This window comes from Triturus cristatus, chromosome 5_2, assembly GCF_964204655.1.
Source record: "Triturus cristatus chromosome 5_2, aTriCri1.1, whole genome shotgun sequence".
Lineage (NCBI taxonomy): Eukaryota > Metazoa > Chordata > Amphibia > Caudata > Salamandridae > Triturus > Triturus cristatus.
This window is the reverse complement of record NC_140588.1, coordinates 743,869,061-743,887,302: the sequence shown is the minus strand read 5'-3', so window position 1 is coordinate 743,887,302 and position 18,242 is coordinate 743,869,061. Positions and strand designations below refer to the sequence as shown.

Here is an 18,242-nt window from a genome sequence, read left to right as displayed (position 1 = left end):
TCACACAGGTAATGCTACACTTCACCTGTAAGGCCCGGGCATTTAACACCAACCATTCGAAAGTCGCCTTCTTGCTCTCCTATTTATCCGGGGACGCTGCACAATGGGCCGTTCCATTGGTGAGAAGAGACGATCATATCTTGTACGATTGGAACGCCTTTTTGATAGAATTTGAGAAGACCTTTAATCGACGAGCGGCCACGCTCTCAGCCGACAGAGATCTCCTGGAGTTGCGTCAGGGCAATCGGGACGTCATCTCCTATCTCAACGATTTTAGGAGACTGATTACGGAAACTGAGTGGCCTGAAGGGAAACATGCGGCAATCTTCCACCAGGGTCTGAGTGAAGACATGAAAGATGTGTTGGCTCAGATCGACCCGCAACCCTCCTCCTGTGAAGATCTCATTAGTTTGGTCCTAAGGCTGGACCATCGCATGAGCGAACGTAAAGGGGAGCACCGAAAGAGGGAGAAACCCGTGCCAAGCGTGGAATACTCTCGATCTACGAACTCCGGGGTACAGAACAAGACAGAGCCCATGGAAATAGGCGCTGTTCGTTCCCCGCTATCGGCGGAAGAAAGAGACTACCGGAGGAAGCGAGGGCTGTGCCTGTACTGTGGTCGAAAGGGTCATTTTATACGAGAATGCAGCCTAAGGCCGAAGGTCCCCCGTCCAGAACAAAAGGCCGCGGTAACTCGCACAAACAGCTCTACTGCGGGAAACGACTCTGCTTAAAGGAGGAGGAAGGGAGTCCTTTGAGCGCAATGTACGTCCCTTCTTTGGAGGATTTACCCCTCCACAACAAAAACCACTTCTATGTCGAAGTACACATCCTGGTGGACGAGGAGTGGATTCCGGTTAGTGCATTGGTGGATTCGGGGGCCACGGGGTGTTTTATGGATCAAGCCCAGGTGGTAAGGCTAGGGATCACCTTGCAAGAGAAAGACAAGCCTGAAATGGTGTTCGCCGTAGATGGGAAGATGTTGGAGTCCGGTCCGGTGAGATATCATACCGAGCCATTAACGATGAGACAGGGGACTGAGCATCAGGAACTTCTTTCCTTCAATGTCATACCGGCACCCCATTATGGATTAATCCTGGGGTTGCCTTGGCTGCGTCTCCACAACCCTCTCATCAATTGGCAGGAGAAGACCATATGTTATACCTCAGGCTACTGCTTGGCTAATTGCAATGGCTCACCCAAGAACCCAGCCTCATCATTGGCTATCTGCTATCAAGTAGCGACTGCAGTAGAACACGCAGTCACCTTACCAGACGCATACCAGGAATACGAGGACGTCTTTAATGAGGATAAGGCAGAAGTCTTACCACCGCATCGGTCATACGACTGTCAAATCGACCTGATCCCCGGAGCGGTCGTTCCAGCTGGACGCGTATATGCCCTAACGGAGCCCGAAAATAAACACCTCAGGGAGTATTTGGATAAATACTTGAGCTTGGGCTTTATACGAGTGTCGAAATCTCCCGCTGCATCGCCTCTCTTTTTTATCCCTAAGGCGAACGGCGAGCTGCGCGCGTGTGTGGATTTCAGGGCCTTGAACGCCGTTACGGTGAAGAACCGGTATCCCCTTCCATTAATCAACGTCTTGCTGGAGCAGGTCAAAGAGGCAGTGATATACACACGTCTTGACCTAAAGGGGGCATACCATCTGGTCCGTATGAGGAGAGGAGACGAGTGGAAGACCGCATTTAAAACGCGCTTCGGTCTCTACGAATATTTGGTTATGCCGTTTGGGCTGTGTAACGCCCCAGCGGCGTTTCAGTTCTTCTTAAATGATGTCCTTCGTGAACACCTTGACCGTTTCGCCGTCGTATATATAGACGACATCCTGATCTACTCTACGGACACCAAAGATCATCCACAACATGTCAAGACCATTCTGCAAACCCTGCGACGACATCACCTCTTCTGCAAGATCAGTAAATGTGAATTTGGGGTATCATCGGTAGAATTCCTAGGAGTAAACCTCACCCCTTGGGGTCAGGAAATGTCGGAAAGAAAGGTAATGGCCGTAAAAGAATGGCCAACCTCACGTAACCTTAGGGATGTGCAGTGTTTCCTGGGGTTTGCAAATTTTTATCGTCGTTTCATCGACCGCTTTTCAGAAGTGGCCAGCCCTCTCACGCAACTGCTGCGTAAACAGTCGACGTTTCAGTGGACTGAAAAAGCCCAAAAAGGATTCGAAGAGCTAAAGGAAGCCTTTTCGACAGCCCCGGTATTGGCTCATGCACACCCGGAATACCCCTTCATTGTGGAAGCGGACGCTTCCGACACCGCGGTGGGAGCAGTCTTGTCACAAAGACATTGCGAGACAGGACGTTTACATCCGGTGGCCTACATGTCCAGAAAACTGAACCCCGCTGAATGCAACTACAATATTGCAGAAAAGGAGCTGCTAGCCATCAAGAATGCCTTCAGTGAATGGAGGCATCACTTGATGGGCGCCCGACATGTAGTTACGGTCTACACGGACCATAGAAATTTACAGTTTATGACTGCAGCCAGACACCTCACACCCCGTCAAATGAGGTGGACACTCTTTTTCGCAGGGTACAACTTTCTTGTCACTTACAGACCCGGAAAGGATAACAAGAAAGCAGACGCTTTATCCCGGCAAGCATCCCAAGACATCACCTCAGCTGCTACTACAGGAGCCATAATCCGCCCAGAACACGTAATTGGGGCGACTTGCACGGATCCATTCTTAAAGAGCGTATCACAGAACGTGCGGACACCAAAGTGGAAGAACTGGCTGAAAGACAATCCTGATTGGAAACTAGTACAGGGGCTACCGATAAGAGGAAAACAACTGCTCCTGCCCATCAGATCCTTACGGCTACAAGCGTTCAAATGGTGCCATCAACTGCCCTGTGCAGGTCACAACGGCAGGGAAAAAACACTTGACAGAATCCTGAGACAGTTCTGGTGGCCGTCGGTTCGGAAGGATGTGATCACATGGGTCCAGGACTGCGGGGTTTGCAATCAAATGAAGGCTTCCCATACCAAACAAGCAGGTTTATTGCAACCTCTTCCCACACCCGACCTCCCTTGGGAGAACATCTCGGTAGACTTTATTGTGGGTATGCCGCGTGATAAGGGATGCACAGTGATCACGGTGGTGGTGGATTATTTAACGAAGATGGCGCACTTCGTCGCCTGTAAAGCTCTGCCCTCGTCAGGCCAGTTGGCGCATTTGCTCTTGGAGAACGTGGTGCGCTTACACGGATTGCCTAGAAAGATTATTTCCGATAGAGGCGGCCAGTTCACTGCTCATTTCTGGAAGGCCTGGTGTTCAGCCTTGGGAATCGAATCCAACATATCCACCAGCTTCCACCCCCAGACGGATGGGCAGACAGAGCGGGTTAACCAAACCCTTAAGCAATACCTTCGGTGTTACTCCAACGCTTCTGACAACGAGTGGGTGGATTTCCTATGGTTGGCGGAGGTAGCATATAACAGCGCTACGCACACGTCCACCAAACTTACACCTTTTTATTGCTCTTATGGGTTCCATCCTTGGTTTTCCCCTTTCCTGAATCCAGCGCAGGTTACCAAGATCCCCGAGGCGCAGAGTAGGATAGAACGCATACAGGCAAACTTACTAGTAGCAAAAAGCAATCTAAGGGCTGCGAAGCGCAACTACAAGGCATCCGCGGACAAGCACAGAAGGTCAGGGCCTGTTTATAAAGTAGGTGACTACGTGTGGTTGTCCACAAGACACATACGTTTTAAACGCTTCAGCATTTTCAATCCCAAATTCATCGGTCCTTATCGGGTGCTTCAATTGGTAAACCCTGTGGTAGTGAAGCTATCCCTACCTTCCTCGTTACGCATCCATCCTGCATTTCATGTATCCCTAGTGAAGCCCGCACGGGTAGGGCCCGATCGAAAGCCTGCCCCAGTGGTGGTACAAAGCGAGGCAGAGTACGAGGTGAGGGGGGTGTTGGACTCCAAGATTTACCGCAACAGGTTGTGGTACCTCCTTGCGTGGGAGGGTTACGGGGAGGAGGAAAATTCTTGGGAACCTGCCTCCCAGGTCCACGCTCCTAAACTCGTTGCCCTGTTCCACAAGAAACATCCCACGAAAGCGTGTTTATGTCAGTGCTCTTCGGGGGAGGGATGTACTGTTGTGGCTCACCGTAGAGCACTGACAGCCCGAGGAAGACATGCCCGTAGGAGACGGGCGTAAGGAACTACATATCCCAGCGCGCTTTGCGAGATGACGCTCCGACGTCATCGCGCACGGCGCGAAGACGATGAAAAGGAACTTCCGGCATCAAGCGGGTGCCGGTTATTTTGGATTTCCAGGTTCGAGTGCGGACGAGATCGAGTGCGGACGATAGTGGCGTTCTGGTAGGGGTGCTTCGCACCAGCCTTGACTTCCCGCTGCCTTTGTCGCGCACTATTGTGCGTGTGGTCCGTGATAAAAATCCGAGGGTGAAATAGAACCGCTGCGGTTCCGTTGGACGCCTTTCCAAGGCATTGCGGGATCGCCCGAGCGGTGAGACATTGCACTGTGTTTTTGGTAATTGCATCCCAGCAACTCCAAGGATTGGAGCCTTTCCTATTTTTTCCTCCTGTCAGAGGGAAACCTTCTCGGAGAACGAGAATAGGCCCACCCGCTGGGGGTTCTCTTTAGTTCACGCTATCCCAGGAGTATGGGAGTAGCGTTCTAAGTTTGTACAGAAGACGGTGAAGGAGCTGCAGGCACCGAACAGGGCTTAAGCTTCGCTGCACCTCAATTGTTTATTTGTATCCAACAGGGGCGGAGAGGACTTCTGACATACGTCCTTCCCCACCCCCTGTTATACCCGAGGTTCAGGAATTGTGGTAGGTCCGTTTGTTCTGGGGATAAAGGAGAAGGAGGGAAAAGCGAGTAGGGGTATCTTGTGGCTAAACCATGTCCTTTCTATAGGTCACGAACTGCTTTGTTCCTCGGCTCTCCAGGTCTCCCAGTCAGGAGTGCTTTCTTTCCTTTACAGGTACAGCAGGGGAAAATAGGGGAAACATTGAGTACGGGAATCTAGGGGTTGTCCTAACCATATTGCCTTGTGCTTTTTCTTTCAGATCTCCCTCCCCGCAGTCCCCTTCCTTTCCTTCCCTCGCCTGATCACCTTTTTGTGTCTGTCATATACATACCAGACCAAGGGGCTATCGGGAGGTGGACCCCTTACAGCATCGTGCGACCCTGAGGACGTTGGACTGCGACACTAGCGGCACTCAGGATGGGGGTCCGTCACCGACATCCGCTTGTGGCAGGAGCTACAAGGCTTGAAGCTGGTCCGCCAAGATGACATCTCTGTGCACCAGGAGTCGTAACAACTCAAAAAGACGCCGACAAAAAGTCACAAAAATAGAGTCAAAAAGTGACTCAAGGTACGGCTCTCTCCGCATCCATGCTGGCTGGCGCGGAAAAAGAATGAAGTGACGTCAGTGTGCAGGGGCGGTGTCTAAGTAGATACTGCGACGCGCAGTGGTACCGCTGAGGAAAAATTCTCCGGATCCAGACTGACGCCTGGGGGGACTGCTAAGGTGAGGAATCCATAACTAATTGTCTCTTTCAGATGTGTGGTTTCTTCTTTGGGATGTATCTTCCTCTTTGGACCTTTGTTTGGAAATGTTTTGATTAATTATATGCAGTATTTGTATTGTATTATGTTTAAAATCCATTTGTCTGAAATGTTTTATCCTGCCTCCTACTGGTGTTGGATGAAGGAATACCTGGTGTTGTAAGTCTGTATTTTGTGTTTTTTTATCTTCCTTGCTAACAAACTACCAGATCTTATTGAATTGTGTATTGTGCTTTATGTTATGCCACTCAGTTGTAGGAGGTGCTCCTTCCTTTGCAGTTGGCCTCTCCCACGCGAGTGTCCTCGAAAGACCAGTTTCCCGTGCTGTTTTTACCAACTTTGTTGCTGGTGGTGTAAATGATATCCTCCCTGATAGGTTTGTTGGTAAGTTTGGTGCAAGGTCGCTGGATGTAAATTCTCCCTTCCTGCAGGCCTACTTGAGAGGGTGGTTCCTCTTCACATGCCACATCTGAAATGCAGAGCCTCCATTCATCTTGCAGTCTCCTTATCCTTTTTAAATTGTTTTAGGGTGTCATCTACTGCACTTCCAAAGAGTTGTTCCCCATTGAATGGTGCATTTAAGATGTAGTGTTGCACTTCTGGTTTGAATACTGAAATGCATAGCCATGCATGCCTTCTTTCTGTAATACCAATCATTATTTGCCTGCTTGATTTCTCTGAAGTATCTTGAGCTGATTTTAAGCATGTTTAGGCAAATATTTTTCCCATCTTCTACCAGATGTGCTGCTCTTTTCTGATATTCTTCTGGCAGGTATTTCATTAGCTCTCCTATCTCTTTCCAATGTTGATATGTGTGGCGGTTGAGCAACGCATTTGAGTCTGCAGTGCACCATTGGTTTGCCGCACTTCTCTCAACCTTTTGGCCTATGAGGTCCATCCTCTTACTCTCCTTATCTGGGGGAGGGTCTCTTGTGCTTAATGCATTAGCTCTTCTCCCAGCATTTAATGTTATAATAGAATCTGCTGGGGCTGACCCCTTAATGTAATTTGAGTCCTTTGAAGAGTGTTTTTACTTCCTCTCCTCGAGGTATAAATGCCTTGCATGTGGCAGGTTCCTTAAAAGCTTCTTCCCCTTGATCTAGCAGACTTGGTAGCATAGGGAGAAATTGGTTTCTAGATTGTATGGGCAGGAGAGGCTCTAATAAAAAGCATGATTGGGGTTTTTCCTCCTGAAGTTTGACTCCATGTTTTTGCTTCCTTCTGAATTACCTGATTATACACCCCAATATCATCCGGTGGTAGCAGCCTTGAAGGATATGTGTTGATAGCTTCTTCATAAGAATCTGCTTCGAGATCCTGCCATTGTGCTTCTTGATATTCTGGAGCCTCAGAATCTATTTAAGTTTGTTCTTTATCCTCTTTGTAGAAGATTTCCTCTTCCCGTTCCTCCTGAAACTCAGGAGTTAGGGACGGCTAAATGTCCTCGATACATTTTACCCCTTGCTCTTTTAGCGTTAAGCTCATAGTAGGGATTCAAAATTGCCTTAGACTTTCGTCAAAGTCCTTTTTTCTCTGTAAAATGCTAGCCATTTTGGCCTTGAGCCTTCTTATCTTCCTCTCTATTTCTGATGCTTGTATTTCGGCATTGAGTTTCAGATTTTCTCTTTGTTGTCGAAGGATCTTTTGTAGACGGTCCTGCCGGTGAACCGTGTCTTTCCGATACTGACCGCTCCTGTTCGGACGTCGATGTGTCTTTTCTTTGACAGTCCTTCAAAGGCTTGGATTTTTCGGGGGTCTTTACGTAGGATCCGATGGTGTTTTTGTCTCAAGGTGTGACTGAGGTCGTTGAGTGCTTGGGCACCGAGACGTCCTTCCAGGACATAGAGTCTGTCTTTCGATAAGTGTCTACTTTTTTAGAGGACAATGGTACGCTTACCTCTAGAGAAGACTTCATACCCCCCTTGTGTTTCGACTTCCACGACGTGGATGTCACACTAAGTCTCTCCTTCTGGTCCTTCTGTGACGATCTCCTCCTCGTCACTTGAGAGGCCTAGATTTAGTAAGATGGTGCTATAGGTTGGCTCTGCATGTTGTAGTTGGCCCTTCTCTGCCTCTCTCAACCTCAGAGTCTTCGGGCTAAACGCTGAATAAGTGTTGCAGACTTCACTTTGGTGATCTACCGGCAGGTAGAGGTTGCAGACCGGACGTTGGTCCTCCTAGTCGAACTTGTTATGGCAACAGTGTCTTTTCCATCACCATGCACAGTGAGCCCCCTGTATATGCATTCTCCGTAGTCGAAGAGGTACTCACTTTCTACACTGGAATTTCTTTGGTACCTTCTTCTGCTGTCCGGCTGACTTTTGATGTCGTTTATGTTCTCTCCAAAGTGTTGGAGCTACTTTCGCAAATATCCACCATACATTGGGAAAAAATAATCTGAAGATGGCGACCAAAAGTGAAAGCTTCTGGAGGAAGCACAACAATGTCACAAGAGGACAACAAATGGAGGTCAGTTGACACCCAACAACAATAACGTACCGCATGTGAATCCAGAAAAGATTCACGCTGCAAAACTTGGCCTTTGAGATCCCAGGTTGCCTTCAAATAAATCTTTGCATGCTTGTCGCTCAATGTAGAATCGTGTGAGGAGTACATACACCAGAGACAGACCTTGTGGAGGTCCATCACTAGCATCTGTTTATGGCAAACCTCACAAGGTTTAATCCCTGTTGTTCTTAGAAAGGACAAGTGGTTTGCACACTGACAACATTTTGAGAAACAAATTTGTCATCTCCGGATCAGAATCAAAAGGTGTGGAAATAAAGGCACTGACATAAGCACGCTCGCTAAGGTCGCACCTATGTACGGGCCCAGCATCACATCCTGGGCGGGAGGAGCCCAACCCATAGTTGGATGACATCACCTAATGAAGCATGAGGTAACTGTTAAAGAGAAGTATTCAGCCTCAATCTGGCGCCTATTTACAAGGTGAGAAGTCTGCAGTTAGAAGTGTCCATCAGAACTCCTGTTTTCTGAATTCAAAATTAACTGACAGACTGTTTTCTGCCCTGCATAGGCACTCAAATCTGCTCCTGTTAAGGGCAACAGTCAGGTACATCTCCAGGTTGAGATAGGAAGGAAACAGCCAGATATTGAATTGGGGTGTAAGGAAGGAATTTCTCGATGGGGAAAATATATTGTGTACACTCATCATTTGAATTCCTTTCATGCATACATGGGGACACCTGGGTAGAATTCCACATACAACTATTCATAAAATTCTTTGAGAATTCATAAAAATGTTATCATTTATTCCAGACTTTAAGAGTAAACCTACCAACGTGAATTACTATTTTTCCCTTTGCTCTTTCTCAATCATCAGTAGGTTTTCTTGAGCAGACAAAAAAAAACTGGGATTCCAGAATCAAAATGATAAGCAAGCACTGTATCTAAATACTGCAGGTTCTGCATGAGAATGAACTTCTCTACGGATGCATGATCACTTAAACTCATGTACCCAAATCTCAATGCTTGGATTATGTCACAAATTACCAGTCCTGAGAATCTGGCTCTTAGCTAACAGAAGGGTTTGTTGTAACAATGGCATCAAATATGTTTGTAGTATAGATGGGGCTAGGGTCATAGCTATGCTCGACTGCTTTTAGTACGTGAAGTAGTTTCATATGATTCACAAACACGATGAAGGATCTAAACCTTCCAGTGTAATAGAGAGTCCAATTCTCCATTCAGCTGCCACATGCCTTCCATTTGCCTGGAGATCAAAACCAAAACATTCAATTGGTAGGTAATATTTTCTTTAAATTACGGTGCATTAGATAGAACTTCACATTTCCAGCAAAAAAGATAATTTACTGTGATCATTTATCTGTAATTGCATTGCTTACCTGATCAAATTCCCGCCCACTTGCAAGCTGAAGAACGTAAACAATGTTATCTCCTTTTATTGGTGGTAGTGGCTCCCATGTGACCTCACAACAGTTATTTTTCAGCTGTTGTACTCTGGGTGCTGGAAAATAGAATGCATTAATTTTGATAAATGTGAACAAGTTTGGTAGTCATGAAACTATTCCTCATTAAAGTGGATAATATAGTGCCTATCACATTCATCATCATACCCGGAAGAACAAGTTACGTCAGTAATGCTCTTTATGCTGGATATTCTATCCAACAGATTCTTCACCTTTTGAAAATCACCACGAGTCAGACTGAATCAAGAAGATTAAACAACATTGCTCCAGCCACCAATAGGTGGTGTTGTGCAGCTCTGCAATAACTGATTTCCACCCTAAAACTGGCGTAGGAGTTACATATAAGTGACAACCCTGCACACTGACAAGTTTGTTTTCTTATTCAGACTGCACCCTTGGATGCGGACGTCAACAATAATCAGTGATACCAGTGTGCAGATTCCTAATTTGAGACTGTTGGAAAGTGGATTATTGGTAGGGGCAAATGTAGGTCTGCCACTGGCAATAAGGCCACTAACGCAGTATATAGCTCAGAATAGGTCTTGGAAAATATTACCATGCTCAACCCTTGGTAACATGGCTGCGAGCAGGCAGGCTTATCTTCAAAGACAGGCATGTAAAAGCATTTAAAAACGCCAATTCAGTAAATAATTAAGACACAACACATAATAAAAATCCAACAACAATTTGTATAAATGGGAAGGAATATGCTACTTACCAGTATGCATCTGTTCTTGGCATGTAGAGCTGCAGAGTTGTACACTTAGCATAGATCGCCATCTGGTGTTGGGCCCGGATGTTTGCAGTTTGTTTTTCTTCTTGGACAGTCTTTGGAAGTCACGAGTTTGGTGACTCCTCCTTCGGTCCGTACTGCGCATGGGCTTCGACTCCATCCTCAGATTGTTTTTCGCCAACAGGGAAATGATGGAGCGTAGTAATAACAGTGAGAAACCCATGTGTTGTATCTAAATAAGATGTACTGGAACGGATACAGGTAGCCGGGGAGGCGGGTGGGCGTGTACAACTCTGCAGCTCTACATGCCAAGAACAGATGCATACTGGTAAGTAGCATATTCCGTTCGAGGCATATGAGCTGCAGATTGTACACTTAGCATAGATTATATAGCAGTACCCAACCTTAGCGGCGACCACCGGTATCCGTTGCAGCTGTTTGAAAAAGTATCTTTAGTACAGCCTGGCCCACCCTAGCTTGCTGCTTGGAATGCACATCTACACAGTAGTGTTTTGTGAAGGTGTGCGGTGTAGACCATGTGGCTGCTTTGCAGATGTCATCTAAGGGTATATTCCCTAGAAAAGCCATAGAAGCCCCTAACTTTCTTGTAGAGTGGGCTTTAGGAGGAACAGATAATGTTCTCTTTGCCTTTTGATAGCAAATTTGTATGCATTTTACAATCCACCTAGCTATCCCTGATTTAGAAATGGGGTTGCCTTTATGTGGTGGAGAGAAGGAAACGAACAATTGTTTAGTCTTCCTGAAGGGTTGCGTTCTTTGTATGTAGTATAGCAACGCCCTTTTCACATCAAGTGTGTGTAAGGCCCTTTCTGCAACAGATTGGGGTTGCGAAAAGAAGACAGGTAATTCCACTGATTGATTGAGGTGGAAGGGGGAAATGACTTTGGGCAGAAACTTCGGATTTGTGCGAAGTATGACCTTGCTGTGATGCATTTGTATGTAGGGTTCCTGTATGGTGAACGCTTGTATTTCACCAACCCTTCTAAGGGAAGTGATAGCTACAAGGAAAGCTGTTTTCCAGGTGAGAAACTGTAGCTCACATTTGTGCATTGGTTCGAAGGGCGGACCCATTAGTCGTGTAAGAACTAAATTTAGATTCCATACAGGGGAAGGTGGTGCCCTGGGAGGAATTACGCGTTTAAGGCCTTCCATGAAGGCTTTAATAGCGGGCACTCTGAAGAGTGATAAATGCTGTCTGTTTTGTAGATAAGCAGCAATCGCTGCTAGGTGTAGGCGTATGGATGAATATGCCAGGTTACACCTGTGAAGATGGAGCAGATAGCATACGATGTGCTGTATGGATGCATCTAGAGGGTTGATTGTATTGTTACGGCAGTAAATTACAAATCTTTTCCACTTTGCGGCATAGCATGCTCTAGTGGTAGGACGTCTGGCTTCCATGATGATGTTCATGCAATCAGGGGGAAGGTTAAGGTATCCGAATTCTAGGATTTCAGGAGCCAGATCGCCAGGTTGAGCCGAGCTGGGTCCGGGTGCCTGATTTCTCCATGGTTCTGGGTTAGGAGGCATGGGGATAGATGCAGTTTTTGATGTGGTACCACTGACAGTTGTAGTAGCGTGGTGTACCACGGCTGCCTGGCCCACGTCGGAGCTACCAGAATGAGTGTGAGGGAGTGCTGTTGTAGCTTCCTGACCACTAATGGAATTAGTGGGAGAGGTGGAAAGGCGTATGCAAATCTGCCTGACCAGTTCATCCATATCGCATTGCCCTTGGACAATGGGTGTGGGTATCTGGCGGCGAAGCTTGGGCATTTTTTGTTTTCGTGGGTGGCGAAGAGGTCTATCTGAGGATGCCCCCACTGTTGGAAGAATGGGTGAAGAACTTGTGGATGCAGTTCCCATTCGTGTAGTTGTTGCGTTTGTCTGCTGAGCAGATCTGCCATGGTGTTTTGTACGCCTGGAACGTGCTGTGCCAGGAGGAAGATGTTTTGGGGAATTGCCCATCTCCATATGCTCTGGGCTAAGCGGGAGAGCTGGGGAGAGTGTGTCCCCCCCTGTTTTTGGATATAATACATTGCAGTCATATTGTCTGTGCGAATGAGGACTGCTTTGCCCGAAATCTGTTTTTGGAAAGATTTTAGGGCTAGAAAGATCGCCAAGAGCTCCAGATGGTTGATGTGGAGCGATTTTTGCTGTGGCGTCCATAGACCTTGCATGGTGAGGTGTAGAAGGTGCGCTCCCCAGCCGGAGAGCGATGCGTCCGCTGTTAGAGTCACCTGAGGAACCGGGTCCAGGAACGGCCGCCCTTTGGAAAGGTTTGTGGTGTTCCACCACTGCAGAGAGTGATGTGTGCGGCCGTCCACCAACACCAGATCCGTCAGCTGCCCCTGGGCCTGGTTCCACTGTTGTGCTAGGCACTCTTGAAGTGGACGCATGTGGAGTCTTGCATGGGGCACTATGAAGATGCAAGACGCCATCATTCCTATGAGCTTCATAAACACTCTTGCTGGAAGAGAGTGTTGAGGAAGGAATGTTTTGCGTAAGGCTTGAATGCTTGTGATTCTGGCTGAGTTTGGATAGGCAATACCTTTGGAGGTGTCTATAGTGGCCCCGAGATATTGCTTTGTGTGAGATGGTATGAGGTGGGACTTTTGGTAGTTCACCGTGAAGCCTAGCTGGTGGAGGGGGGGCGTGGCCAAGCCGCGGGCTGAGATGGCCGCGCGGTGTTGAAGCTCCGTGGCCGACTCAGCGCCAAACCTGTTTTTCCCGACCTCCTGATGCGGGCAAAGGCTGCCCGGACCCGGCGCTGACTCCCCTGCTCTCCTGCAGCGACCCGGAGTGGTGATCGAGCCCCGATTGCGCCCGGAGCGAGCGACCGAAGAACGCCGGTGCTGAGCGGACCCGATGCCCAAGATGGCGGCCTGACTCGGCGGCCGGAGAGGTTGGTGCGGCGGCGGCGGCCGACGGCGATGCGGGTGGCCGGGGGGTACTGGGGGGGGGGGATTTGAGAGCTGGGGCGCGGTCTGGTGTGGGCCCGCTTCGCCCCCTCCACCGCCGTTGGCCTGCAGCGGATCGGGCGTTGGGCCGTTGCTCGGCGCCGCGGCCGCTTCCTCCCTCGCTGGCCCCTCTCGGGTTCCCCGCGCTGTTGCGGACTGGGGGCCTGGGGGGGCGACGACGCGGCTGACTGGCGGTGGGGGTGGGCTGGAGGGGATCTGCGCGGACCTAGCGCCCGGGCCGCCTCTGCCCCCCTTCCCTGGGACCCGGCTCGACCGCTCCTGGGGCTCGCGGCCTGCACCGTCCGGGCCCCCTCTCCCCGGCCCTGGGTCGCCTGGCTGCGTCTGCTGTCGCCCTGATTGATCCGTGTCTCGGACCCCCGGAGAGGCGCCCCCTGGGCCTTGTAGCGGTGCGGCCTGTGCTGGTGCCCAGGCCTGGTGGGCCACGTGATCGGAGCCTGCGGGGTCCGCTGCATCGCCCGCGCTGCGGGCCGAAGAGGTGGCGGAGTCGTATCTCCTTCTGAGTCATCGTCCCAGTGCCTCGAAGCCGCCTGTTGGCACCCCACCCGCGACTGGAAGTCTGTCCTGGTGGGGGCATGGGACGAAAGGACCCCAAACAGAAGACTTTGCCCTTTGAAAGGCTCCACGATCAGCCGGCGGACCAACGCCCAGACATGTCGGACCCTGCTGGAGGCCAGTCCGCTGGCCCGGCGGCTGCTGTTCCACCCCCAGAATGGCTTCAGGAGATGCGTGCTGGATTCAGGGCCCTCGATGGGCGCTTTGATGCACTGAACAAAACGTTAGAAACGATGGGGGCGAAGGTCCAGGCCCACGATAAGCGTTTGGGGGAAGCTGAGACTCGAATTTCTGCGGTGGAAGATAGCGCAGTGCAGGACACTAAACGCTTAGACCGGCTGGAGCGCATACTAAAGGAAGTGGCAATCAAGAACGAGGACTTGGAATCGCGCAGTCGGCGCAATAACGTCCGAATCACTGGGGTTCCTGAATCCACGGCTGCCGGCAGGCTGGACGTTTTTGTTGAGCAACTATTGTCGGACATTTTTGGGAGAGACTCCTTCACACCAGGCTTTGTGGTTGAGAGGGCGCACCGCTCACTTGGGCCGCGACCTAACCCGGGGCTCCCTCCTCGCCCTCTGATCGCCCGGATCATGAACTTCCGAGACCGGGATACGGCCCTGAGGCTGGCCAGGGAGAAGGGCGAGATCACCTGGCAGGGCTCGAGACTCTCGTTCTATCCTGATTTCACCGCCATGGTACAGGAGGCTAGGCGCAAATATGTTGGGGCGAAGGCTGCGCTCCGCAACTTGGGCCTTAAGTATGGTATGCTGTATCCGGCCCGGTTGAGGGTTGACATCGATGGCCGACCGCGGATATTTGACAATCCTACTGCGGTGCAGGAGTTCTGCCGAACATATAAACCACGCAGGGGCCCTTCGGGGGGCGATGAGGATGGACACACCCCACCGCGCAGTGGTTCTGCGCTTAGCCAAGACCTGTTCTCCGGCTCTGGGCCTGGTTGAGTCGGTGCCCGCTACGCAGCTTGGACTTCTTTTTCTGTCTGTTTGCAATGGGAACGTTGAGACACTTTGCTATTCCCTGTTTTTTTTCTGGGGTGCTGGGTCGGCGGCGGGTCGTTGCCATTCCCCTTTGGTTGACACCGCCGGGAGCATTTTTGGCTTACAATGCCTATTTTTTGTTTAATTGTAAATCATTGGTATTGCTATTTGAAACTTCGCTTTTCTTCCACAGGTTGGGGTTTGCCTCACGTTTGCGTGATGTGGCTGGGTGGGGGGTGGGGGGATGGGGTGGGTAGTTTGGATATTCTTGACATGGCTGGTCAGATTGTAACTTGGCGGATACACGGAGACGCTTCTGCTTTCCTGCTCTCATTGTTAGTGGTATGGCAGCAACGGTACACATAGGCTTACATGAAGCCCCCCTTGGTCTTTCACTCATGTCTTGGAACGTCAGAGGCCTGAACAATCAACGGAAATGTAAGCAGGTACTACACTATCTGAATCGACACAAGGTCGACATTGCCTTCCTGCAAGAAACGCATTTACACACATCTGTTCCCGCTCGCTTTGCAGCTTCCTGGGGCGCCCACAGATACTTCTCCAATTTTAGCAACTACGCCCGAGGCACCGCGGTGCTGATTCACAAGAGGGTCCCATTTCACTGCCAGCTGTTCCGGGGGGATCCCGAGGGTCGCTTCTGCATAGTACAAGGGGTGTTGATGGGTCATGCGATCGTCCTGGTGTGTGTGTATGCCCCTAACACTGACTCCCCGGAATTTTTTCATGCGCTGACTGCCCAGCTTGCGACGCTTGAACCAGCGGGCCTCATTCTTGGCGGCGACTTTAACTTATTGCTAGACACTGCCTTGGATAGCACATCTGGGGCTGCTCCTTCCAAGCCCAGGGCGCGGCGCGCTCTTTTGGACCTTTGTCAACAGTTCTCCCTAGTAGATATTTGGCGCAGGCGCAACCCAAACACCACTGACTACACACATTTCTCGGGGCAACACAACACTTGGACCAGACTTGACTATTGGCTGCTGCCCCCGGGCCTGTCCCCATGGTTTAGTGGGCTCCTCACTCTCCCTAGAACGTACTCAGACCACTCCCCTGTCTTGCTCCGCTTGGATGTCCCGCGCCCCGAGGGTTTTGAGCGGCAGTGGCGATTCCCTGGGAGAGCACTGCTGGATGACTTATTTGTCCACGAGATTTCCGAGGCGGTAGAGGACTACTTCACGATTAATACAGGATCTGTAGACTCACAGGCTGCGCTCTGGGAGGGGTTTAAGGCCTACATCAGGGGGGTTTGCATAGCCAAGCACTCTGGGGTTTTGAAGGCGCTGCGCGCAACCATTAAGCAACTGGAGGCACAGCTAGAGTTGATTGACGCCGAGGCGCGGCGCGGGCGGGATGGGGACGTGACCGCTACGCGGCTTCGCCTCCTGACTGACTTCCGGGAGGCTGCGGAAAGGGAGATTCTGTATCTTGGGAAGTACCAGACGGCGCGTAGATATGGTGAGGGAGACAGGCCGGGACGCACATTGGCTCAGGTTTTGAGGCCTCCGTATGGTAAGTCCTTGATAGTCGAGGTGAGGGGCGTAGATGGCTCGCTCCGCACAACTCCCACAGCGATCAGAGACGAATTCCTGTCCTACTTCTCCGACCTGTACAAGACCAAGTTGGGGGAATCCCCGGCCTCCCGTGCTGCCTACTTGTCGGAAATCGCACTTGTGTTCCTCGATAAGGGCATGCAGGAGTTCATGGCGGAGCCTATAACTGTTGCGGAGGTGCGCGGGGCGATTAAGGTGCTTCGCGGGTCCACAGCCCCCGGCCTCGATGGCTTCTCCAGGGATTTTTATAAGGCTTTCTCTGATCAGCTGGCGCCACAACTGATAGAGGTGTATGCGGAGGCTCTGGAGCGCGGCTCCCTTCCGGCTACCCTCAGCGAGGCGGTGATAGTCCTCCTTCCAAAACCAAACAAGGACCCGACGTTGTGTAGTTCCTATCGGCCCCTCTCCCTTTTAAACTTTGACTACAAGATCCTGGCAAAGATAGTGGCCAACAGGCTCTCTCAATTGATGGAATTTATCATTTCGCCCGTCCAGTCGGGCTTTGTCCCGCGCCGCTCTACGTCTTTAAATCTGCGAACGCTTTTCACGGTCCTACATAGAATTAACCCTGCCACGCCTGCGGCGGCGGTCCTCCTGGATACCGAGAAAGCCTTCGACACTCTAGAATGGCCTTTCTTTCTCTCCGTCATGCAACGTATGGGCATGCCGGAGAACTTCCTTGCCACTACGAGGCTTTTGTATAGCCGCCCCACGGCCCGACTGCGTATCAATGGCACACTGTCCTGTCCCTTCTCTTTAACGCGTGGCACGCGGCAGGGCTGTCCACTCTCACCACTACTGTTCATTTTGGCCATGGACCCCCTGATCCGCCATTTCCAGGAGCGCCATCTCCACAGAGGTCTCCAGTTCCGGACGGGTCCCTTGCTCGCGTCCCTCTACGCAGATGACACCATACTGTATGTAAGAGAACCGCAGGTCAACCTAGCCCCCATGATACGGGAGATCCTTCGTTTCGGCGCACACTCCGGGCTGGGCATCAACTGGCATAAGTCCGTAATCTTCCCATTGACCAGCAGCACCTCCCCATGGCAGTGCGAGTACCCGTTGGAGTGGTGCTCTGACTCGGTTCGGTACCTGGGCGTACAGATCCATCTTAACACGGACGAACTTATCCGCCTCAACTATGGCCGCGCTTTGGACAGGCTGGAGACTCAGGTGGAGGGATGGTTGAGACTCCCACTGTCTATGTCGGCCAGAATTGCAATCGTAAAAATGATAGTTCTCCCTAGATTTTTATACCTCTTCAATAATATCCCCGTCCCCATCACCCGGGCCTTCTTCACCGCGCTGCAATCCCAGCTGATCAGGCTGGTGTGGGGCGGGAGGCACCCCCGGATCGGTTGGAAGACCCTCACGCTCCCTCCTGATAGGGGCGGCCTCGGGGTACCGGATCTGTACTTGTACTATCTGGTTGCGCAATGTGCGCATGCCTATGCCTGGTACCACCCTGACGCCCGTATTCCGTTCCTGCGTCCCGAGGCGGATTTCGTTCTCCCGGGCCGTTTAGCGGCTGTGTTACCAAAGGGGGTTCCCCGGGACCCAGTTGATATTCAAACGGTGTCCACCACAAGCTGGGCGTGGCACCGCCTCACTCGCTATCTAGCCCAGCCTCTCCTCTACTCCTCTTCTCTTCCACTTCCTAACCCCGGATTGCTGTCTGGCACGGGGGAGGCGCTGGTTCAGCGTACTTTGACAAAGTTTCACCTTACTAAGATCGGGGACCTCTACCCTGGGGGCCACATCTTTTCGGTCTCGGAGGAGGAGCGCTTTGGTGAGGCCACGTTCATGGACAAATTTGTCCTGCGTCGGCTTTATTGTGCGGCT

General features: G+C 50.8%; 1 protein-coding gene across 1 annotated transcript in view; it reads right to left on the bottom strand.

The window, feature by feature from the left end:
- Nucleotides 1–18,242, bottom strand: part of LOC146829211 (fibronectin type-III domain-containing protein 3a-like) — a 608,949-nt gene that overhangs the window by 23,877 nt on the left and 566,830 nt on the right. The window contains exon 26 of the mRNA XM_085607850.1: nucleotides 9,458–9,579. Within this exon, the coding sequence (XP_085463976.1) occupies nucleotides 9,458–9,579 (122 nt within the window). The remainder of the gene's footprint in view (nucleotides 1–9,457; nucleotides 9,580–18,242) is intronic.